The sequence below is a fragment of the Parasteatoda tepidariorum genome, chromosome 6, assembly GCF_982258835.1.
Source record: "Parasteatoda tepidariorum strain Cologne lab strain chromosome 6, Ptep-v5.0, whole genome shotgun sequence".
In the NCBI taxonomy this organism is placed as follows: Eukaryota; Metazoa; Arthropoda; class Arachnida; order Araneae; family Theridiidae; genus Parasteatoda; species Parasteatoda tepidariorum.
The window spans coordinates 69,104,818-69,132,390 of NC_141760.1; the positions used below are offsets into that span (position 1 = coordinate 69,104,818).

The 27,573-nt window shown below is 29.7% G+C and overlaps 1 protein-coding gene across 4 annotated transcripts in view; it reads right to left on the reverse strand.

Moving 5' to 3' along the window:
* Positions 1 to 27,573, reverse strand: part of LOC107453431 (adhesion molecule nephrin) — a 278,090-nt gene that overhangs the window by 72,740 nt on the left and 177,777 nt on the right. For all 4 annotated transcript variants that reach the window (XM_087166005.1, XM_016070260.4, XM_043040896.3 and 1 more), the window contains one exon: positions 9,131 to 9,475. In XM_087166005.1, the coding sequence (XP_087022131.1) occupies positions 9,131 to 9,475 (345 nt within the window). The remainder of the gene's footprint in view (positions 1 to 9,130; positions 9,476 to 27,573) is intronic.

Genomic DNA, 27,573 nt, shown 5'->3' on the forward strand with positions numbered 1-27,573 from the left:
GTGATTTATCTTAATTCTGCTATTAATTTACTATTGTTACTAAAGTAGTTAAAGGAAATGTGCCCTTTTTTTATTTGCCCCATTCAAAAATTTTGCTTGCCTAAATTATATGTCTTGTCTGAAAGATATATAACGATGAGAACAAACAATGGCATTACTAGAAATATTGTCTAATCTAAATGAAATATTTTTTTATTTCATTAAATCAAATATTTCATAAAATCTCTTGGAATGATGTTTAGAGATATTATATGATAGCAACTTGAAATACTTTTTATTTAAAAAAAAAGTTGATTTTAACCTCAGATCATTCTTATAAACTGATAAACAAACTGCAATGCAGTTTCTTCATATTTATTTGAGTGTGTCTTATCTCCAACAAGTAACAAAATGTTCGTACAAATTACTTAAGCAAGAAAGTTCTCTATGATCTTCTAGTTTTAAAAATCAACTTGCAAGATACATATTTCTAAGTCATTGTTGGGACAAATCAATATTTATAAGAAATTTACTTTCGGAGCACATTTCTACATCCTCTTTTTTTATTTCCAATGTCCGGGAAAACATTCAAATACAACAAAGAACAATAAAGTTCTTACATTAAATAGAACAATACTTATAAAAATCTCGTAACTCCCTCACAGTTGACCAGAAAGTAATGTAACTCAAAATATTCAACTGTCTATTTCAAGAGATACTTTATATCAGAACTGTGGGGAGGGTGGGTCGAGATCGGTCATCGGATATTTAAATGTAGTCGGGTTTCGAAAAACGATTGAAAAGGAAGCGTTTTAAATGAAGAGAAAAGTTGAAACGAGTTCTTCCAATTAGCAGTTTGTAACATTTTGTTTTAATTAGTTAAACTTGAAAACGGTAAGTAATACTTCGGGTAACTTCTTTCTATAGACAGAGAAGATTCAAGTTCCCAGTTCTAAACTTTATCAAACTATATTTATCTGGATGAACTGCGTAAAGTTTTAAGTCAAGTTAACGTTTCCAGCTCTAATCTCCTCATTTACGCAGTTAAGGGACATAAAGACACGATCTTGACAAGACTGTGATGCCACAATAGGCATTGCATATTTCCTAGCTTTTAAGATGTCCTTAATTCAATATTTTATTTTATTATTTTTTTGAATCATTCTTAACCGAAATTTAATTAAATTAAACCAATTATTTAATTTTTCTTTTAATTCATAAAAAGCGAATATAAAATATTTTATTATTATCTTAATCAATGTAACGACAAACCTTTTATTTCAATTTTAATGTAAGACTCATTAATTCACTGTCACGACAAAATCGAAAACAAAAATTTATTTCTAACTCTTAATTTCTTACCACAGAAACGTTTCAGTTACAGGGTCACACTAATTCTCACTGCTATTTTTGTGATTCGCTTTCGCCAAATTATTTTCAAATTTAATATTGATTACTGGGGGATGCTTTATTTTTGGGTATGTAATCTTTCGATAAATCGCCTACCATAGATCGCTTTCCATGCTCCTAATTATGGGTGTAATTCATTCACATTTCAGTTGCCAATTATTGGCGAAGAACTGGGAGGCTCTTTGGCATTTCTGTTCCCAACCGTTGAATATGAATCTTAACAGAAATTCTCGATGTCAAAAAAATGGTCATCTTGATCCCTTTAAGGGATTTTTTTTTCTCCTTATTTTCAAATTTTTGAATTTGGTCCCACTATAATTTTAAAATTACTAAATAAATCATACTCTCCTAAACGATTTTGTTCATTTCATCTCTGAGATAATTATCACTATATAACATCCAAATTAAGATGTATCTGTAGCGGTTAAAAGTATGCTTAATACTACAATGATGCTACCTGAACCATCAGCTAAAATTAAAATGACCACCGCGTCTACAAAGACAACTGCTACTTTATTTTTTTCAATTGCTACTTTATTTCTTCAAATTAAATAAAAACTAAAAATTGGAACTTAATTTTTTACACCTTCAAATTTTACAAAACTCTGTCTCTATGTGTACTTCAAAAAACAGAATGTTAATTCGTTAATCGTTCAGTTGTTTTATGGTTTCTCTTCACTTTTTCTTTAGCATGTGAGAAATATAGCAATTGCAAGTAGAAGTTCTTCAGAACTAATGAGTGCGATAGAAAAGAACAAATTACAAAATGTGATGGTACAATTTTTTTCTTTGTAAATACAATTTTGAAAAGATTTAGCAAAGCTTACATTTGCTAATAAAATATTACGTTTTTATTTTGTGCAATTGGAGCAATTTTAGTTTCTGACCCACGAAAGAAATCTAAATTAATAATTAAAATATTTATATTCTATCCTAGATTTAATGCACTAAGAAAGAAACAGTGGAAAGACTTAAGTTGTCGAAAATATGCAGTTGCTTATAAGCCTGTTTAGTGTGTGTATGTGAAACAAAGGAAGAAAAGAAAGAGAAAAACGAGAATTATTCGTAATAACTTCTGATTAAGAGAAAGCTGCAATGTAAAGAAAGAAAAATAAAATAGGTGGTTCACTGGAAAATAAAACACGAATTAGAGGGACACATTCAAATTTTTTTTATTTTAATGAATCAGAATCAGAATACGAATACAAATCAGAATGAATACAAATCAGAATGTATCAAAAGAAATTATTTATTTAGATAAATTGTGATTCTGAATCCAAGAATAATTTTCGTGTCATGTGTTAGATTTTTAAGAATTATTTTGCGAAAGTTATTTAGGTTTACACGCTTCTTTTTGTTCTAGATCTAAGCGTTTACTAAAATTTAGTTCGGAGAAACATGTTGCTTCCATTTTGTTAATGTCGATTGTTTCCTTTGTTTTAAGTCTTATATGATTTTCATGTAATGAACAAAGCAGTAATCTACTTTAAATCTGTAAAATGTGACGAACTATATATTTTTTAGACTTAACTTTCAATGGTTTCATTTAATCAAAAACTATTATTTAAAAATTTAATCTTCTCTTGTTATTTTTTCTGCAAAGTTTTAGCTTACAAACTTCACCGATTGCATAACAAATATTCTTAATGTTCCAAACAAGAGGGCTGCCCTTTTTTCTTAAAATTTATTCTTAACATTTTATTCTAAACTTATTTTCGTTTAATTTATTTGCATTTGTATAGTTTATATACCGGTTATTACGTAACACATTACAACATTGCCATCTGCAATAAAGCTACTAAAAATAAAGTTAAAAAAGCACTAAAATCATTTCTACTATAACAAAAAAATGACATATTAGAATTATAAAAATGAAAAATAGTTTAATCAACAAAAGGTGGTAAGATCATAATAATCTCTACTAGACATTAATAATGTCTGTTAAAAACTTTTCATGAGTTTGAGGTTTATGCCCTAACTTTTATGCTCCAGTTTATCTATCTTTAAGGCAAGATTGCGAAACCACTTTAATGTAAGAAACTAGAAAATGTGATCGTAAAATACTACATCATCCGCTCTTGCGTCATGAAATTATTTTCTTCTTTTATTTTAGGATCACTTACACAAAGAAAACTTAAGCATCCTTAACATTCTATAACTTTTATCAAAAATAGGAACAGAATAGCCGGATAAGCATGTATTGTATTGTTTTATAACTAGTATATAAACTATATAAGTTTCAATATATATGTATATTAAAATTGTAGTTTTGAAATATTAGTTCTCAGACAAATTCTTAACTATATATATAGCAGTTTAAAAGCCTTTTAATACGTCAACTCCTCATACATATTCAATCTGGAATATTCAAACTAGCTAATGTACGTATTAGCATAATGTTATGATGAAAATATTTTTTTACTATAGAAATGAACCACAAAATGTAATCTACAAAACTGCATCGGACACATCATTTCAATCTAACATGGCTGGCATTTTGTATTTCAATTTAAAATAAAAAATGTTTACTTGTTTTAATGTAAAGCACATGCCTTTCACTAACTACTATAGATGTTAATTTTATTTCTTAAATAACATTTTCTTATTAATGCATAAGAAATAATGCATAAGAATGCATAAGAATGATATATATATATATATATATATATATATATATATATATATATATATATATATATATATATATATATAATCATGCAGTGTTTAATAGATCTGAAATATTTTAATTAAACTATAAACATTTACGAACCATAATTTAATCAATGGTTAAGGAAAATATAAGTGGATTATCAAATTTGTACAAATATACATAAATTCTTGGTAAGAAAAAGTATTATTTAAATAGGGAGTATACTCCTCTTATTAAAATAAAAATAAATGTTAGCCTCTCACTTTCATGCTAATACATTTTCTTTTCTTAAGAGATATTATCATAACATGAGGTCTATATATAAGGTTGCCATGTTTTACGCAAGAAAAATCGTTTTCAGTGCCACTTGGTGGAAAAGTTTGAAGTAGGAGCTCTTACCTCAAAGATTGCATGATATACGAGGAATATGCTAAATTCCATTGTTCAACCTCAGCGATTTAGTAAGAAAAGACAATTTCCTGACAGTGATGTCAAAAATAGAAGGCGTGAAATGCATATCCGTGTGGTTTTTCAACTCACAAAATTATAACGCGGCATAACGTGGAAAAGAAGTGGCAAAATCACAATCTAAAGCATCCCATACCGTGTCACTGGATAAGCTTGCGCGGTGATAGATTGTGCTAATGGTTTTCTAAATCCTAGTGGATTGCGGTTCTAACATCTTATCCCCTCCTTGAGAAGAGTTAGTGTACTGTGCTCAGAGAAATCCTTGCGACCACCCCTCCTACTTCAATCTTCAATCATGCAATAATACGGGGTTTTTTTTTTCAATTCTTTCTACTTCTGTAATATTAAAATACAAACTATTTTACACTATGAAAAAAATTTCATTTAAAAGTGAAAAGGGGCTTCAAGACTATATATATCAAGACTTTGGTCTTGAATATCGGTATAAATTTTGATTAGGCGGATGTAAATTTTTAAAGAATATTGATTAAAAAATATGCGATGCCCTCTTCTTCTAAGTTGGTTAAAAAGTAAAAGTTCTGTAATACTTGCTGCTCTGATACAGACGCATAATACTATATTTTAATTAAATTGGGAAAATCTTACTTAAAGTGGTTACATATTACTGAATTTTAAACCAATTTTAACACATCTATATTAACTAAAATTTACCAAACTTCTGCATATTATTTTTTTAAAAAAAATTATTCACAGAAAATGCTTGAATTTTACCTTTCAAATATTGAATAGCTTATAGCTAAAACACTGACCAGACGACAGATGAGCAAAAATCATGATTTTCCTTTCAATGGCATCACAAAAATAAATAAAACTTTTAAACTAAAATTAAAATTCTAAAATTAAACGCTAAAATAAAAATAAAATAAAATAAAATAATAATAATAAATAAAAAATTATAATTAAATTGATAATAATAATTGATTAATGTTTTTTTAAGGAACTTAAAAGCTGGTAATTTATTGTTATTATTCAGCAAAAACCACCAATTTTTCTTCCGTTTATATGGTTATTAAAAAATTCTTTTTCTCTTAGAGTTTGCTTGTGAATGGATAAGTTCACCTATTCTCTCATTCCAAAATGTATAATTTAGCAGATTTTTAAAATTTAATTACCCATTATGGTAATAAAAATGTAAATTAAAATACAATACTATCAGCAAATTCTTATTGTTCTAGTTGTAAATCTAATCCTGACGCCAATATCCCAAATTTGATTCCGGCAAAACTTAATATATTTCGTGCCCAGGCCTCCATAGTGCTTTATTGCCAAAATGGCTCTTGATTTTTATAATTTGCACTCCTCCCATTTCAATTAGAAGAGATACCTACTAGATGGACAACCAACTAGAAACGCAATCCGCATACTGTTAGGAGAGGGCGTTAAAATTGAGGCAATTGCTGAGCTCAGTCCACCCCCACCACTGCCCAGCGTGCGAGATTACTATACGGGCGAACCCCGGTTGACTTTCCTGCTGGGGCATGCGGCCTTTAACAGAAGTAGTAGGCGATGCGGTCTCAACTCTCAACGCATCAACGCAACTCAACTCTCATTTCATATGCGAATCGCATAAGTTCGGATATTATGATAATAAGTATGGCACACCATACCTCTGCACCGAGAATAAATATAAAAGAAAGAGTTCGGTGGAAGTTAGATGTCGAAACTCGCAATCATGTCAACATTTTCGACCAATGAGTATTACGAAATAGTTTTAATTTACAACTAATGTGGGTGCCGTGCAGGATTATGCGATTATGTGCAGCATGCAGAGCGATTGTGTGGTAAACGTTTTCCTGAAGGGAAGCATACTTCATGGCAGGTCATCGTAAAGACTTTGAAAGAATTCAGGGAGATGGGTAGTATAACCAGCAGACCAAGAGGAGTAGGACAACGAGTGCAACCAGAAAACGTAGTAGCGTATACCATCACCCATCATCAAAGCACAGAAGCGACCACGGAATATTATAGCCTTCCAAAAAGCTTCATTTGAAAAATCTTGCATAAAGTAGGTGCTTGCCTATACTAGCCTACACCTTTGCTGGCACTAAGGGCAGCTGATGCTCAGAGTCACGATAATTGGAGCATCTTCATCCCTAAAAGCTTACAGGATCAGCATATTTCTTGCCTACATCATATGGACGGATTAGGAATTTTTTCACGTAATACTATGTACAATAATCAAAACAGCCACTTTTGGTAGATGGATACTTCTAGATGTGTCATCACGGCTGGACATCAAGTACGCTGGTCGATAAGTATCTTGTGCAGGATTTTTTAAAGCAGACTGATTTACCCAGTATTCTACAAGTTTACGTTAACTGGATCCAGATACTTGGAACTTCTGAAGAGCGAACGTAATATCCGGATGTATGGTTCTAACATGACGACATACTTCCACGAATTCCCAACATAGCATTAATGATATATTCCAGCCACAAGTCTTTGGATACGAATGTTGTATAAAAAGACTTCCATGTTCATCTGATCTAAATATAGTAGATGATTTTTTTCCGCTGGGAGACACCAAATAGCTAGTTCATCAAAACCGCATTGCGGATGCTTGTACCAGCGAGTCACCTGCTGTATGCACGATGAGAAGTGGGATGAGCAGTCCCGCGTCTAGACCTGATAGATGCTGAAGGACACCATTTTGAACTTGACAGAGAGACAAACTTTCCGACAAGTGCACTTTTGTTCAACGTGATCAAACAAATTTGCGTTTTGTACTTTTCGTTTTAATCATTATCGTGCGCAAGATGTATTTTTGTAATTAACCGTTTTGTAATTAACTTTGTAATTGATTTTTTCTTGTACATTGTAATTTTTTTTAAAAATCAGTTTTGAAGTCTATCACTAGACGGTCCAGTTAGTGGTTTCTTTGCGCAGCTAATGCAATTTTACTATGCCCAGACCGCTCTTATGCCACTATAGCTTTAGCCTTTTAGAAATAATTATGATGAGAACGGACTTATGTAAGCAGATTGTGTATATATATATATATATATATATATATATATATATATATATATATATATATATATATATATATATATATATATATATATATATATATATATATATATATATATATATATATATATATATATATATATATATATATATATATATATATATATATATATATATATATATTTCAATACTAAATATTGCGTGCAAAGAAATTATATTTTCCTAAAATATTTTTCAGACTTGAAAATTTTAGTTCTTAAATAAAATCTAGAAACAAAATAAGAAAGATGTTATACACTATTGATAATGTATAACTGCGGATATATGATTAGCTTTAAAAATTAATTGAAATAACAACTGAATTACCTAGAAGAATACTTAAGAAGAATACTTAAAAGAATTCATTGAATAACTACAGAAAATATAAAAAGTAACAATATGGTAATATTTCTCTCATTGAATAAACATCACTTACAAAACGCCCACAAATAGATCGATACGTGAAAGAACATAACTTGTAATTACTGAGTAAATACAAAACAAACTGAATAAAAGAACAAGAACTCAGTCTTCAAGAAGAAAAGGAATTCTACTTCCACCTTGCAAACCTATAGAGAATAATAAGACTGCTTTTTCTTTAATACGTAACTAATTGAATAATTACATTTATGGATGCGAAGTGAATATTTAAATATGTAGTGCTCTTAAATATTTTTGTTTTCTTCGAATTTAATAAGAAAACTTTAAATTTTAAGATTTTAAATTTATTTAGAACTTTATCAAAGCCAATATAATATCTTTAAAATAAATTTAAAATACTAACTGTCTTATAACTTAAAATTCAAAATTTTGGTTCAAAAAGGTACTTTTAAAGACTTAAAGATCCTACAATTTCATTGCACTCATACAATTTTTTGTAAGATTGAAATAGATCTTAAAAGAACCCTTCCAATTTCTTTGTGTATTATTTCGTTTCGTTGACTTTAATTTTGTATATTATTTCATTCATATTTCCTTACATTATCTAACTATAAGAATAGCAACTTTTGTAATGGCTTTTGATCTTCCAAACTTTATATGTTCAATACTAGTTGAATTTAATCTAAAAGTTGGTGCTTGGTATGATATTTTCCTCAAAAATATAACTCCAGATATTTTAGAAATAATAAAACGCTCTTGGTTGTTTCTAATTGCTTTTCAAAGATCCTCTGATAAAATTTGGTGACCTTATCCTTGAAAACTATCTTGACCTACTTTTAAAAGCACTTTAATCACAGCGGTTGAAATTTTCATTCGATTTAATTAATTATTATTATTATTTTTTTTAGTTTTGAAGTTTTTATTTATTTTTTCTAAGTGGATGGGGAGACAAAATGCAACACTAATACATATATTGTAAGCTGTAGATATTACAAAATGGTAGAGATATGTTTCATCTAAAAATAATTGAAAGCAACTTACACTGCAAATAAAGGAAAATAGCGTTTAAAAGGATTGCGCAGGCGCAAACAACGTTAGAAATGGGCTAAAATTTGTAAGCTTCATTTTCCTTACTTATTAAATACAAAACAAACTACATAAGAAAGATATTCATTCTTGAAAATTGAAATTGTAAAATAAAATCATCCTTACTTATCACTTTTAGATTAACGACTCTTGTAATGGTTCTTGATCTCCTAAACTCTATATGGCATCTGTAATATCCCTCGTCTGCAAGACTAATAGAATTTAACCTAAGAGTTGGTGGTATAATATTTACATCAAAATAAGATCTCTCTGCATATTCTGGAATTGTAAAATGTTTTGGGTTATCTCTAGTCCCTTTTCGAAAGTCCACTGTATAGATTGGAGCTCTTTCTTGGTCCCTATACCAGAGCATTAAAGATACTAAAGATGGATCACTTGGTATTGTAAAATTGCATGGTAAATGTCCTATTTCTCCTGCCACAGCTTCATATTCTGGTATTGGCAAGGGTACTGCAAGAAATAAAACAGAAGATAAATAAATTACTTAAAGTTTAGAAAAATTTAAGTCAAATAATTGTTCAAGGAAATGATGGTAAAATTAAGCATAAGACAATTCTAAATCATTTAATTATTTTAGGGACTGATGTACTTTTTCAAAATTTAACGAACTGTATCAGAATTTTTTTGCTAAGAAAAAGATAATTTAAAATGGTACAACTTTACCTAGGTTATCTACTTCAAAACTTGATGATATGAATAAACGAAAGTTTAAACCAATTCCATAACTTAAAACTATAGGTACCGATGCATTTTTTCAGCATTTCATAAACTGCTTATCAAATTTATTCATCACTAAATTTCACCTTATAAAATTTCTCCTAATACCTTATAAAATTTACTTAATACTAAACTAAAGTATCTAGGTAGACTCCTTTTCACGTAGACTTTTGATGGCAATCAAACATTGCTTTGTTAATTAGTTGATCTGTTGTTGTTTAATTAGTTGATATGCAAATTGTGACAAATATCATTTCATGACTTGAGCAGGTCCTTTGGTCACTAATTTGTGTTTCACTACAATAATATTTGTTACTATTTTTTTTACTGTATTGCATTAATGAAAGATATTTAAGTACTAAAGACATATTAAAAGGCTTCCTTTAGGATTCGGATGATATTGACTATCGTTTTAAGAAGACGCTGAATTCTTTTGCAAGAAAAAATATAAAATTGTAGAAATAGGAGTTGGAGCTGCAGCCAGAATTCCAGTTTTAATCAGGATCAGCCGTATATATATATATATATATATATATATATATATATATATATATATATATATATATATATATATATATATGTGTGTGTGTGTGTGTGTGTGTGTGTGCAGTTCATACGTTTGTAATTGCAAATTGCTTTTCAGAAGGTTAAAGAGCGGCCTTATTTTTAACTGCAAGTTATACATTTAGAAATAATAATATCTTTAATTTTGCATTAATAACTTCAGATTTAATAATCGAGTGCCAAGCTTTTTTATCCATCGTACTTCAGGAGGAATTTTCTGTACAGCTCCATACAAATTTCTAAGTCTTATAGCTTTCGAGCAGCAAAAGAAAAATGTAACGTTAAGTTGAAATAAAATACCTGCTGGGTCTTAGCAGCGTCACTTACTCTTATCGGTAAAGTTAGTTAAGTTATTAATTTTACACTTCTCACTAAGTCCTTCACGGATGTTAGTTTATACCAATGTTTGGTCCAGAAGTTTCTTTGTCTTCTAGGTCGGGATCAAAATTACACGGCCACTGAGTAGAGCAGTGATAATCGTAAACTCAGAATTAGAACTGTTGTTCAACGCTGGTTACAAAATAAAACACAATTGTGCTTCCACAAGATAACAACTAATATGCGTCTAAATTTGGAACACCAATGAACCATCACAAAAAGTCAGTTTTTGGCAGATATTAATACTTGACGGGTGTGTGCAGTAATAATCTAGATTACATTGATGCTTTTTATTACTATGGTTTTACTTTTTTATTTACTGTTAACTTCTTTTTTAATAATGTGTGGAAGTTTTTGATGATCCATCATTTTAATATTGTGCCTAATATAAACTTGTCAAATTTGTAAAATTCAATCAGGCAGATAGCTATTAACAGTCTTGAAAGTTTATGTAAACATAAGCCTACTAGAGTCATTCATCGAGCATTACAGATCTTATTTTATCTCATCTAATTAATTAATTTCCGGTTGTTAGTTTTGATATGCTGTTTATTTTTGAAATATTAACCTATCTAAAACATTAGTTTTAGTAGCACGTAGAAAATACATTCCTTTCGTATGAGGAATACAGAAAATAAGATAGATATTATACGGTATATAAATAATTTTTTAAATAACTCAAAATTATATAAATAACAAACTTTCATTAATTATTTTTTTTTACAGAAAGTATTCTCGTCATCTGAACAGCATTCATTATTACACACATTTATTTCCCTATTAATATCATCGTATCAAAACTTATCAAATCTCTTAATTCAAAAAAGTATATTATGACAACAATCCTAACGGCCAACTTTTATTCATCATTTGCAGAGCTCAATAGCTTTAAGGAAAATTACAATCACAATCAAAAACAATTAATGAAAAAAACTAAAAAATAAAGCCTCTTCAAATATTATTTTCAATGAGTGTTCCTTATTTTTTTTTGAAAGTATGAAGAAAGGAAAGAAAAGACTTGAAATTTGAATACAAGTATTGATGAAAGACTATTCACTGGAATTTGTTAATAATTAATTGGATTGCTCTGATGAGCAGTATTTAATTAAATACACAAATTGGCTTCATTCAATATAATGATCGCTCTTAAGATCATATACATTTAATGAGAAAATTATGATGATTAGAAAACAAGTTTTATTCCTTGGGTAATATGTTTGATGATGCTTGAAGTATATTGCATCTTGAGTGAAATAGATAGTAACTTTATAAATAGATAGCTACATTATAAATTTGAGATATCTAAATTACAAACTTCATATTAGGTGACATTAGTACTTCAAATTATTTGATGATTTTCGTCAATACGATATAACTCTTAATGCTATATAACTCTTCCTCTCTGACTTTAAATTAAAACTATAATTTAACCTTAATTATTGTAATAGGATAGTTATGTCATAATTTACTGCTAATTTATATAATTGAAAGTATGTTTGTGCATATCTGTATGTTTAGGTTGCTTTTTATAAAAAAAAAGGTGGTTGTATTTTTGATCAGAATGTAGCATTAATTATTAATTGTTTTAAAAACATAACATTAGGAAAGTTTTCTTTCATATTTTTGGTGATTTATATTCATTTGAAGCAAACTTATTACATTTTGTAAAATTTTAGCAGTAAATTAGTCATTTAACGTAAAAGAACTAACATGTAGAAACGTGAGAAAATAACTAACATAAACAATAAACCATAACCATAAACAAGAAATTTGATCTTTCAGTAGTCCGAATGTTGTTCTATCTCTCTTGAAAAATACCATTGCGCAATGTAATCGTCTTCAGATAGATCATAGTTTCGATATGATATTCTAATACTCAGTTTGGTAAAAAAAGAAAAAATTAAAAGGACTCGTAGAATAAAACAAACTATAATTATTCGTCTACAGTGCACGAAAAAACAAACGGACCACTTTCAATAACTGTCAATATAATGATAGGATCTTATTGTTCTAGGACAAAATTTTAATGATTTCTGGAAAGGTCATATATATGGTCTCTATGTATATATATGGTCTATAATAAAGGTCATACATATGGTCATATATGTTAAAACAGATGTTACACAAACCCAATTTTCTCTAATGAGTATACTTCCTTTGATTGCTTTGTTTTTACATGTGTCATAGTACTCAAGAACCTTTTATTTTGATCCTTTTTCTGTATCTTGAGTATATAATATCATATGTGCACAGTATTACTGCTTACGGTTTTTACGAAATATACATTATACATTTAATCCAACCCTAAATTTTAAGACGAATATGAATTTTTTGGAGTAAAACTTATTGAGATTAACACAGTTATATATTAAATCGTTATTAACAGCAGGGAACGGTTTACACATATGGCATAACATAATAGAAATTCGGAAAAAAAGTACTAAACTTACTTCCCATCTGACATTTTTAACATGTTAGATAATATTATAAATATCTTAAATAATATTTATTTATATTTCCTTTATTCTATTCTTTTCATTAATGCACTATATATTATTCAAAACAGTAGGTTAAATATTAAACACCGCACTTATCAGTTGTTGACGTATGTCTGTTTAGGTAGAGCGGGTACAATTGTTCTTGTTTTATAGTGGCGCCATCTATGGCCAAGAATTCGACTTCTGCCACACCATACGTCAAACCCGTTTATAGGACGAATCCATTCATACATCTGTTCATTCCTCCACAGATCGTAATTTTCACCTGAATCAGAGAAAGATCGATCTCCAATCCAGTACCCCCAGAGGTATTGATTTGTTATGGGAACAAGAAGGACTTTTGTGACTTGACAGATTTAACGTGCATCAGTCACTTTACTACATGGGGAGTCTTCGGCTGGCGGAGTTCGAACCCACGAACTCTCGGATATGGGCCCAGCGCCCTACCGACCAGGCTATCCCGTCCGCACTTATCAGTAAAACATGAGAACACACACACGGAGGATGAATGAAAGAAGCATAGTAATGGAGAGTTCTTATATTCTTGCGTTAGTATGCGCAGAGGTAATGTACGAATGCTAATGCAAAAGACTGGGATCTCTCACATGTCTCTTACTTACAGACTGCCTCTTCAGTGTGTGGCCAGTGATTTTTCATGTGTTACAGTGAAATACCTTTATCTGTCACTTTCTATTAATTTTTGAAATTTTCATCCCTCATTACTAAAATTAATTTTTTCAAAAAACTATCCGAAAAAATTACTAATAAGACAGTAATTATTTTTATACAAATCCTTTAATTAATTTAAGTGTAAGAAGGATACATGTATAAGAAGGAATCACAATTTCCTCTTATACACGATGAATTCAGTACAACTATTGGTTTTACATTCGCCATATTTAAACAATTGAAACTTGTTCTCTGCTTCACAATCAAAGCAAGTTCGCAGAAGGAAACATTCTGCCAGAGATGTACGTTCCACTGAGATTAAACTACTATTGCGGGAATTCAAAGTTAATCCCGGAAATGGTATTTTAGTTAAATTCCCTGGCAACGATAGGATTCAATGGGGGGAAGCCATCTATTAACTGAAGTGATGCGGGACTTAGTTTGAGGACACTTTAAGACGTGATAGCCACTAAAAGCTCCCCTGGTAAAGAGTTTTGCTCACCCCTTATACTCTAAAATAGCAGATAAAATTAAATGTTATCCGACTATATCTCGGTTGGGGATCACTGAGATTTACAGACCATGATCAGAATATCAAAGTAATACTATTATGTCTATCTATATCTAGATCCACACAAAGACACACACACACACACATATATATATATATATATATATATATATATATATATATATATATATATATATATACTACAAAAATATGAAAATATTATCTTAATTTTTTTTGCAATCGCTCAATGTAAAAAAATACTTAAAATTCTCATATCTTTCGAAGTTTTAACGAATTTTTATTTTCAAATTTTAAAACAGAGATTTTCTAATTAATTTTTAATTGCTTCAAAAAATTTTATTCACATATTTTTAATAATTATAGCAAAAGAAAACGTAAGACAAAAAAATTAGGTTATGTAGAAATTAGGTTTCATGAAAATGTCCATGTCTCTATAAATATTTAAGCAGGATTTATACGGTAATTGGACCATGCAGTAATTGGAAATATTTACTATTGTAAAAGATACAAGTAACAAGCTTATTGCTTAATTTTCTGGCAAAAAGTGCACAAAAACACTTGTTTTCTTGCGTAATTTACTGTCGGTAGCTTGAAATCTTTATGCTAAGTAAGAGAATCGCACGATCGTATATCTGTAAGAATATTCACATGAACTGAACAATTCTTAAGTGTGAAATTATTTTCGATGTATTGAGTAATTTTAGTAATTTAAAAAAAATGTCAAAAGCTAAAAGTGTCCCATCAACTATTATAGAATAGTTTGTGTAAGCTAAATACAATCTTAAAAGGATAAAAGAAGTAAAATACGATAACTTCAAAATGCAAAGCGATTCAACAGCTAAATGATTTGTACAGACATTAAAGATTATTGGAAAAAAAAACGTTCATTTAAATCGCAACAGAAGTATTGCAAGAACAAAACAATGAGAAAAAGTTTAGTTGTCGTCATTTTGTATTTCTTTAACGCAATTAATACTCCTTATTCACTAGCTTATTCTTTTTTATTGAAATATCCATAAGTTTATAAAACGAAGCCAATTACAGCTTCTATTTTTTTAAACACACAATTTGAACTATATTCAAAATATAAAATTCACTAACGATGCATTTAAGTAACTAATAGTGTATTCGAACTACGCTTAACTACTAGTAAAATTTAAATTTTTTTTCTTCCTATATCCTGTTTTCAAAGGTTCACTACTAACTATTATATTTTCTAACAGCAAGGAAGTTAAGCTACTTGACTTAATTATTTCTCTAAAGTCTCTCGACATTTAACTCTTCACCTTATTTTTTTTTAAAAAAATGAACATTTAGAAGTAGAAAAAGGAAGTAGACACGAAAGAAAATATTTTCACCCGAAATTTTTTATTCAAAAATTAGTTCTTTAAATTATTTTTCATCTTCCTCCCCTCAAAAAGAAATAAAATAAAGAAAAATAAAGGAGATATTTTTAGAAAAAACTTCTTAAATAACTATTACACTAAAACACATTTTCATAAGGTTTTAAGTTTCATAATTGAATTTTTCATCCTAAACTTAACTTATCTTACAGCTCGAATATTTTTTTTTAAGTTTGAAAACATTTTTTTCAGTCAAATCTTCAAGTGATAAAAACACATTTCACTCTGTAACTAAATTAAGTTATCTTACGCATCGTTTTTTTAAATGCCTTTATTAGTAAGAACTTATCTAACATTATTACACTATGAAAATTAATAATGTATGAAGTAAATTACAACACTAACTTCAATTCTACGTATTCTGAATAACCAGTGTCTCAAAAGTTACTACCAATTTAAATTGTTTTAAAAATAAAACAGAAAAAAATATAGTGTTGCGTAGTTTACTGCCCTTTGCTTAGAAAACCCGATAGTTTATTCTCCAGAGCTGTCATATTTAGCAGTCCAGTTCCTTCTTGTTGGCGAGAAAAACTACTAAATAATTTTTTCTGTTGCGTAGAGGATAATTCCATTTGAAATACCTGCATTAGATTCCGACAATTTTGTCCTTAGACTTGCTTATGTCATCCTTAGACTGTTGAAGACATTATAAAAGACAATTTTTACAGTTTTTTGTATTAGTTAATAGTGCTCTTTTTTGATGATTATCACAATTGATTTTGGAATTTGTAGAGAATAAATTTTCTTGCTTCCACTACAGATCACAGCAAACCATTAACTTCTTTTCAGTCATCACTTTCTCTGAAATTTCCAAACTCGAGTTATGAATGCGCAAGGCGTAAGTTTACCCCTGTAGTATGGTATACTACATATTAAGTAAAATCAATTGTTAATTCTAATTTAATTATCTAATCATCTTAATTTATTTAATCATCATCATTCATCTAATTTAATAATCATTTGTTAATTGTTAATTTGTTAATAATGTATTAAACGCTTAAATAATTGTAACTGTTAAATTTGTGATAAACTTTTAATTGTATGCTTTTTTAATTTCTTCCTTTTACACTTGTAATTAATGTTATTTATTTATCAGTATTCAATAATTCCTTGCAATATATTTCATGTAATATTTAAGTTTTAAGCCTCAATTTGTTTTGTAACCTTGGGAAAGTAATCTTTCTCTGCATTTATGTTCTTCCTTTAAAAGAAGATTCCTCCTTTTGTTACTTGCTGACAGCAAGATGTATGTCCAGCCAGCAAACCCCTATTGTTGGATGGAGAAGAATAACACCAAGTCACCTTTCCCACGTTTCGGCTTGCATCAAATGCAAAGCGCCCCTTTTGATCTTATGATGGCGCCAAGAATGTTCCAGAACATTCCACAAAATTCTTTGCCAGGTGTATCACCACTTTAGACAACTCCGCTTCATGTTTGGCATGGAGCTTAACAATTAATTTCGCCAGTTGGCCAATATTTGCAGCTCTGTGATTTGCCCCTCTGATCCTTCTCCAGCCAACCAAATGGTTATTCGCAAAAGTTTAATTTTTTTGGCGAGAGTTTTCTCCCCTATCTTCATAATGAAGAAATAGTCAGTAGCAGTTGTTTTTCTCTCAATTGTAGTTTTGTTTAGTTTTTGCGGCTTAGGCCGAGATTTCTGGTGTTGGCATGTTTGCCAAGCATTTTTACCTGTTTTTAAATGTTATTTTATAAATAAACTATGATTTTCTGCATCATTAACTATGAGTCTGGTGAGTAATTTTACAGTATAAGTTGTTTTCTCTTCCTTTTTTTCAGCATGCTCCTTTGTTGCGCTTACCTTAATGTTTGCACCCACTTCCTCTGTACACCATTTATACTTTTTCGGCCTTTACATAATTAGTATCTAAATTTTATTTAATCTTAATTTGACTTAATGTTAGTCACCCCCCTTTTTGATTTAGCCACACCACAACCCCTATTCATAAAAATACTAAAATTCTATGGAAATATATCGCTCATGGGCTGCAGTAGTGTCACAACTAAAAAAACACGAGTTTTGGACTAGGAACAGGTGTAAATATGAAAATACACATTTTTTCAGCAGCAATACCTGCACAACTCATAATTCAACTTGAACATAATCTACGTTTAAGCAAACTGAAGCATTTCTTATGCATTTTTCTAAGCAATGAAAACTTTAAGCCCACGTATCTCAAAATTTGATATTTTGAGTTTTGCCGCTATTGCAGCCCATGAGTGATAAGTTGTTGTCTTTTTTTAACTATATTATGGAATTTCTCCAAGATAATTTTAAAGGCTATGATTACAGCTTTCACAAATACATCATTCCTGACGTTCCAACATTCAAGCAACCCATCATAGGCAGAAATGCTAGTTACAAGAAAAATTCAGAAATATGTAAAAGTTTCTAACCAGCCTGTTAATGTGCCTATTTTCATGCCTGCAAACACACATTAGATAAACATTGACATGTTGACTTCTTAATTTTCACCATAATAATCTCGGTGAATCTTCATCAAGACATAAATATTTAATACAGCTTTTTAGAAAAAAATAAATATTTTTCAACTTTTTTCCTTAAAAACTTATTAGCATATTATTTATCTATAATAAAATGAAGAGTTTGTCTGCTTCTCTTTTATGAAACCGCTTGCACTATCATCCTGAAATACTTTGTGAGAGAACCAGACAATTTTAGAACCCGATTCCGGAATCTTTCAAATATTTCACTTAGATCGTTCGGGAGAGATGTTCGAATTTTCCAATGGTTCTTCAAAACGCGTTAATGAAAAATCTGAAACTGCTATAAATGATGTTTTTGAAATATTTAAAAAATTACATTTGGGATAATTCATATCTCACAGCACCTATAAAAAGTATGCGCATTTTAGATATTCAGTAATTTTTTTACGTTAAATCAAACAAATTAAATGATCAACGTGAACGTGGTAGTATAGGTGTTCTATGTCAACCGATTGGGATTTTATCATAGGGATATATTTTTTGGGACTTAAGTTATCTGAATTCACGTATTCATTTTGCCTAAAGCTATATGATTTGAAAAGATGTTTACATAAAACTAATAATTTAAAATCAAATGTATTTGAAGTAAAAAATTAAGTTAACTGCTTTGAGAATTTATTACGCTAATGGAGCAAATTATTGGAAACTTGAAGAAACTAAACTAGAACTAGTAATAATTCCTTTAGGAGAAGCATAAAATATCACCATGTATGCTCTATCACTATGTACGCTCTAAGTGAAATAAAAAGAAAAATAGTCTATGCACTAAAATACAAAGTTAATGAAGAAAAGATAAATATTCACTTTAGAGTACCATAAACAATCGCCATACAATCATTGACAACAGTGGTTAATATTGGTAACATATATTAATTGAAAAAAAAATAAACCATGTACATAAGGGCAAAATTAATGAAAGACAAATTCTAATTTGTTCAGAAGAAACGCAAAACGTCGCAATACTATTATTCTAATGTGGATTAATTAATTTCAATAATAGGCAATTTTACTATGGTAATTTGTGAGACTATATAAGTACTGAATATATAAATAGATTTACAGTAAGTATATTTTGTACCTATTAAAACTGCTTTTGTTTCAAAACTATGCAGTTTCAACATAGATATTGGGGAATAAAGTTTCTTACGAAAGGAATAAGTACAGGACAAAAACATCGCTTGATTGTGTACAATTTTGACTGCCACGAATCACAGCGTGATTTAAACTGATACTGAGTACAGGTTAATATTTATTTTGATGGGATGAATTACTAAAAACGTGATTTGTGTAATCTTATGAAGTAAAGCCACCAGTAATGACAATATGTGGTATTAAGTAAGGAAAAAATAGAATTATTTCTATTAAACTCAGTGGCGCGACAGCCCATAGAGGGCCAAGGCCTACTGTGCCCATCTCAGTTTTCTTGATCTTGGGCTCTGGTGTGCAGTAGCAGATGTTCCGGTCAGGTGGTCAGCCGAAAGCGGAACCCTCTGTGTTTAGTTCCCAAACATGCTTGGTACTCATTTATCGACCCACTGAAGGGATGAAAGGCTGAGTTAACCTTTCCCGGCCCCAGGATCGAACCAGGGACCTGTGGTACGACAGCGCGAAGCGCTACCGCTCAGCCACCGGTCGTCGTTCATTATTTCAGTTTTATTAATTGTGCTTTTATATATCTTTCAATTTTGTGCATGAATTTGCAGGATTGTTAAGTATTGCTTTAATTATTTCTTCCCGTATGGAGAACAGTTACACAGTATAAAAAATATAATATTATAAATATATTTATTATTATTAATATAATATTAATAATAATCAAATATAATGTAAACAATATAAAATATTTCCTAATCATTATCACATGGCTTAACTTCCAGCTTCCGAAGAACGTACACTCGATTCCCATTGAATTTGTGTCTAGTTATCGCAGATAAAATTTTGGTTGTTTATTGAATATTTACAGCTAATACGGATAAACAATTTTTGCAATTAGCAGTTTTAACTGCAAATATTCACCAAACAATTTTTACCACTTTCACAGATAAAATTATTTAATTAACAGTTTAAATACCATATATTTTATAGTAATAATTTGACTATTTTGCTTGATTATTGTAAAATCACAAATAAATAAGTTATCCGGAAAAAATGGATTTTTAATTCCTTTTCTAGGAAATTTCAAAGCAAAGCTGAGTATGTATTATTTTGGTGAATTTATTTGAAGAAATGTATCAAGAAAGTATTTTTATGATTATGAATAAACATGAAAACAATGAATTCCTCAAGTAATACTACGGGGAGTTTTATTTAACGGTTACTTATTATAAAAAGCTATCTTAAAAATTTTAATGAAAATTTTATACTCAGTGAATATGATTAACATACATATTGCAAAAGCGGATTTTTATTTGCATTGTTTAAAAGCATATTCCGCATTAAATCAATAAATCTATATTCTATCTCACAAAGAGATGAATTTAATTAATTTCGAAGTTATTGGAATGAATTTCTTTGTGCATGAATTTCTTAGTTTGCTAAAATATTATTTGATAACATAAAACTTAAAGTATTCTTAAGAGCAGAAATTTCTGTAGTGTCAGTAATCTCATACTACATTTTTTTTGGTGTATTTGAAACTAAATTTGATACATTTTTAAATAATTGAATAGCTTCATAAAGCTGTGGCTCAAATAATGAAGTGTAATTAGATGTATAATAATAGTTAAGTTACAATACATAAATACTGTCTACGTATGAAAAGCATTTTTTTCAAATCCATTACCATTCAATTACATAAAACCAATGGATTAGATGATAAATATAAAGAAATATAAAATAGTCAGTGGATACTTAAACATTAAATTTTCTCTATAATATTTTAATACAGTTTTAGGAGGTTTCAGATTGCTATCGTTGACTAATTTTGGATTTAAAAATATTTGACTGATTATATTTAATATTCGCCTAAAGTGTATTGAGTAATGAAATTTATTTTTTGATTGCAGTTTAATGTTTTGTTAAATTTTCGTTGATTCAGAAAAATATTTGTCCTTCCTATTTTCTAGAACTAGATCAATAAAATTTACTGCTTCTCAAGTAACAGGGTGCGTTGAAAAACTTTTCTTTTTTTACACTCAATAGTTAATAGTAGACAAAAGTTGTGCTTTATATTGCTTTAGTTGCTTAGCTGTGCTTTAGATTTGATTCTGGTATTAGGCACTTCTTGGTATTACGGTATTTGGTGCAATTTTTATTAACACCAATCATACTAATGTAGATAAAACCTGCACCCTTGGTACCTATTAAAGTGAAATTAATACTGTGTAGCTTTAATATAGATAACGGAGGAAATATGTATTTTAGGGGAGTTTGAAAGAAATAAGTACTAGAAAAATCATTCAATTTTGGTAAATTTCGACCATCATGAATTGAAATTGAGCAAAAACATGATTCTTAAAGATACAGAATACTGTCAGTTAATCAATATGTTGATGAAATGGACAACTAAAAACATGTTTTGTTCTATCTAGTAATGTAAAATCGTAGAAAAAAGCAAAATATGATAATTATCAACAAATTTCATTAATATCGGTTTGGTAAGTGTATCGGTATATGTCTTTCAGTTTTAAGCAAAATTTCGTAGTATCGTTCAGTGATTACTTTACCCCCTATACTGAAAACGACCTTTAATCTGGAATTAAAATAATTCGAATCGTTATTATAACTATTGCCAGTAGCCGTTCAAAAATTGAAACATATTTATGAATAAAAATTGTTCATAGGTTAAAGGTTCTCCGATAACTCTTGTGTCAATAGTTTAATATAATATTTGTGTCAATAGTTTAATATAATATTTGTGTCAATAGTTTAATATAATATTTGTGTCAATAGTTTAATATAATATTTGTGTCAATAGGAAGGTAAAGGCGTTTGATCCAGTTTAGTGGTCATGGTAGTAAATTAAACTAATCTATTCAAACCACACACGTACAGTGCCAGCTGCATGGCACGTCGCATCGTCCTGCTGGTGAATTCCAACATCCTGAGAATAAAAATTCGTATTTTGGGTTGGGCATGGTCCTTACGAGGACAAGTGCGTACTTGTGCTGATATCATCCCCTCCACAGTGATGAGTGCACCCAGAGAATACCACAAAAATATGCCCCAGACCAATATGATCCCTTTACTAGTTTGGACCATTCCGGCAATTGTTTGTGGATGTTTGCACTCAGACATTTCAGGCCTTATACGTCAACATCCATCTGTCAGATAGAGCATAAAACGTGATTACGTTATCGGAAAAAGTCACCTGTATTCAACGGATATTCAGTTGCCAATAAACACAGCTCATCCAGTCAGCATACGTGCATTAACCAAGCATGAGATGTGGGGCCCATACGCAATGTTCTTTGATGAAATACGTTTGATTGTCCCTTAGCTCACATGGGTGGTCAGTTACTCAGTTGTTGCACATCTATTCACCTGAACGCATATCTTAACCTATTCTCCCGAGCACAGTTTGTTAAATTTTAAAAGATTAATTATTTTTTAGTAGCTTACTAGCTATATACATTTTGTACAATCTATTTACAAATAGTACTAAAACAGATAAATAATTTTATTCTATTGGATGAAGGTCTTAATGATACAAAATTTGGAAACAGTTATTCTTCGCCACACCTAAGTATCATGATGCACTTTACAGCTCATTACGCAGTGTTCGAAAAAATGAAGCAAGAAAGAATTATGCCTCTGGTGGCTTGTGACATCATGAAACATATTTTTAATTCTTATGACTCTTCAAATAATAATGGTCAATATAAATGAGAAAGAACTTTTCGTGTTTTGTTTTGGAGAGGGAATTCCTACGAGAGTATCCATTACGAGCAATTTGTCTTCTTTTATTATTTTACTGAATAAATAAATATAGAAATTTAAATATTAGAAAGTAATAAACAATAAAAAATTAAATAAAAGATATTTTAAAAACAAATTTTTAAAAAAAGGACGACATGTTTCAAACTCTGATATGACTGGGGGGGGTAATTATGACTTTGTTAAGCTGAATTTATACCCAAGATGCCAATAATATGCATCAATTAATGATTTCGTGTATTCTTGATAACATACTTATGTATGGTGTTCTATAAGTCTAAATTTGTCCAATATAGCCAAGGTTGTGCTGAGATGAACGTGCTGACAAGGAATGTGGTAAGTACCTCTGTGATTTTCACAACTAATAGGATATTTTAAAGACTTAAATTTATTTTGTTAACGAGCTTTAAAATGATTTTAAAATCGAAACGGGAAGAGGGTATTTGAAATTTTATAACAAATGGGATTGGAAAAAACGGCAAAGTTCTTAAAAAGAATTAGATGTGTAAGAGGGGTGCTTTGGTTAAGAGAGTTAAGCAAGGAATGAATCAACTATAGATTCGTTAAATTCATTGTTGGAAACAATCGAGCAAAGGAAGTTAAGTTCGGAGTTTAAAGAAGAAGATTTAGTGTGATGTGCAGAAATTTTCTGACAATTAGGGTGTTAATTAGGGTATAGTCTGATTAATTAGGGGATAGTCTGACAATTAGGGGATTGCTAAAAGATACTCTTGAAAATCAGTATCACAGTCTACTAAGACAAACGAATTGTCAGCATATATTTTCCACCGTTAGAATATGAACAATTTAAAAACATTTCCTTCAAAACTATACATACTATATCACAAAAAATGGGAGAAAGGGGCTGCCTATAGCTAAATCATCCATTATCCATTTGTTTATAGAAATTGCCATTTACTTGAAAAGCAGTTTGCTGAATACAGAAATCGACAAAAGAGGTCATATCTTCCAGCAATTCTAGCACTAAAAATGGGGACATTACTGAAAAGGGTAGTAGTAGCTGTCAGAGTCACGTGACACCAACTATAAAACATTCAAATTTCAAAATGTTTATGTACCGTTGAATATCGCTCGACCATGATAAAGCAGAGGTTTATTTTTCAGTGCAAGTGAAAAGAGGAACGAGCCTATCAATCTGATCACCGAGTTTTGCTGCTAAACGTTTTGGAAGTTGGAGTTATCAAGGTTACACGATGCTGTCGCACTCTGTCGAAATTGAAACTCAATATGCAGAAGAAAAAAATAGACCTAGATTTCACATTCGATGTTCTGTTGTTAGATAACGCTGCGCAACGCCATATTGCAACTACCATATTGCAACAACAATACCAAAGCAAAGCCACATTGCAATTCTTAGTTGGAAGTACATTGTTAGTTCTGATCTTACTCCAAGGGACTCCCATCTACCTCTGGTTTTGAAAAAAGAATCTCGGCTAAAGGCACTTTGGAAGGAAGAAGAATTTCGACTGGAAGTGCTTTGAAAAAAATGAAGTCACACAAGGCGTTCAACGCTTCTTCCGTATGAAGATCAACCTTCTTTGATGGGTTTTTGAAGCTGATAAAGAACTTTTTAAAAAATAAAGTTACATTTTATCTTTAATATCTGAATACATTTTTTGGTTTTCATGCACATCTGTCGATAGGGAACAATATTTTCGGACTCTCTCCTCGTGCAATTTTTATATATTAAGTTCAAGGATTTTATCTTATTTTAGAACCGTCGTTGAACAGCCAACCTAATTTTGATTTTAACGAATACCAATATTCAACTCCGTAGCCTTGTAATTTTGAATCCAACTCACTAGACAAGGGTGCTTTTAAGTCAAGTATTGGGAAAAATTTGTCTTTGTGGAGGTTGATGGAACTCACCCTCATTTATTTTGCATGGTGTGGAAAAACATGAAAACATTCCACAGTTAGCCAGACGGCAAAGGGACTAATCCATGATCTATCTACCACTGAAGATATTTTACGTCAACACTGAGGTAGATGCGAGTAGGATGCAGAATTTGTATCGACCAGTCAGTGCTAGTATTTGAACTCGATTCACCTCATTGGCAGGAGAACGCTCTATCCCTGAGCCACCACAGCTCAAATTCAAGGATTGCTCAAATCTTATAAATAGCTCTAAGCACGTAGAAAAATACATAAAGAAAAAAAGGAATATCTGTTAAGGACATTGATTCACAATGAAAAAAATTACATGACTAATATATCTAAATTTTTGTTTGTTTCAAAAATACGGAAAAAAATAAGACAGCATCCAATAAGAGCTAATAAAAAACCATTGAGGCACACAAAAAGATAAATAAAAAATATATTAAGCGTAAAAAAAGAACAGTATTAAGCAATAATGATTCAAGAAACCCTTTTAAAATCAATTAACAGCAGCAAGTGTTATTATTAAATATAAGTACCATTGACAAATTTTAAGTTTTTCCCCTGGTTTGTGTCAGCATCCATTGTAATAGATTGGATATTCAATCTGCACTTTATAAGAAGGTTACGTGGGTTTTACAAAAAAATCTGATGAAACTACCTACAGCAAAGGATTATGTGCTGTGATTGATTACGCGATTAATTAAATCTCATTAAATTGAATTAATGACTTGCAAGAATATTATATAGTAACATGAAATTAAATAATAAAGCTGGAAATATCCTTAAATATTGTTCGATTGAAAATTATAACATCATCATTGGAGGCAATAATTTAAGTTACGAAACTTCAAAAGAAGACTTGAAAATTTATCAAAGGCTAAATCTATTCACCGATGAAATATTTTATCATCGTTCGGGTTCTTAAACTAAATGTTCTCTTTTGATAGCAATTAGCGGTAATTAGCACTTATGTGTTACTAAGCGAGAATTTTTCCCTTAAAATAAATTAATTAGAGTTTGAAGAACGTGGAGGGAAACTTTCCTCCTGATAAGACCGGCAGGTTCTTTAAAAAAATAATTTCAAAGCGCCACATTCTTATTAACCGTATCCTCTTATAAAGCTAAATTCTAAAGCTTATTTACTCCTAATTTTTTATAACATACCATATTTTACTTTAGACAAATTTTTTACCAAAAGATTCATTGATGTAACAAAAACTTTTTATAACATAATGTTGTTTTATGTATATTAAAGAAAATAGTTTTCGTGTTGAATATGCTAATGGTTCATGCATACTTGCTATGATTATTGCTAAGGCCCGGATTTTGATGACATTTGCATTTTTTTGCATTTTTCGCATTTTTGGACATTTTTCGTCTTTTAGAGCATTTTTTAGATTTATAAGGGCATTTTTCTTTAAATTTTGGGGCATATTTTGCTTTTTAATGCATTTTTTAAAGTTTTTTGTTAATTTTTTCCAATTTTTCATTATTACACTGGCTTCCAAACAATGAAGAAAATCTATAGGATATTAGCAGGTAAAGCAAAATCTTTTCAAATTGAAGAAGAATTGTCAGTAAGTGAGACCGTCTTTTTCAAGTATAACATCCGTAGACGTTGAAAAAAGCTTCTGCAGGAATGAAAATTTACTTTCAGACAAGAGACGCTCGTTTACATTTCAAATTATCAAAAAACATTTAATAATCCAATGTAATTCTGATATTTAGTAATATTAGGAGATGGAAGTTGTTATATCCATTAAAGTTTCTATACAAAATAAAAATATTTTGGTGTCAATATATTTTCCTTTTTTTTGTTATTTTAGGATATAAAACATATTTTTCAAACTTTAATGAATGTAGAACAAGTATTGCATTGCCTTAAATTTTTTAAATGACTCATAATAATTTTAAAGAGCAAAACATTTTTTTAATTCAATATTTTTGCTTTATTTAAGACATTTTTTGAGCAATTTTTGCATTTTTAAGGGCATTAGTTGAGATTTTTTAGGTCATCAAAATCCGGGCTCTAATTATTACGTTTGCATTTTCAAAGAAGTACTTGCGATATATTTTATATATATATATATATATATATATATATATATATATATATATATATATATATATATATATATATATATATATATATAATCGGCACACTTTCAGATTTTGTTATTTTTTTTTTAAACATATTTTTAAATTTCTCAATTTTTTAAGAATTACGACGAAAATTGTTTTATAACATTAGAAGTGTTGAGGTGTCATGCGTAATTTTTCCCAAATTTCATTAAAATTAAAAGCTTTCAGAGTTTTGAAGAATCGGCAATAAATTACCAGCGTATAAGAATGTATTTGCATACTTCTAGCCATGAAATATAGTAATAAGCCTGCAATTTGTATCAATTGATTTAGTTATTGTGTGTGCAACAACTGTATAAAATTTAGTAAGCGTGCCTTTAAAACATTATTATCATTATAAT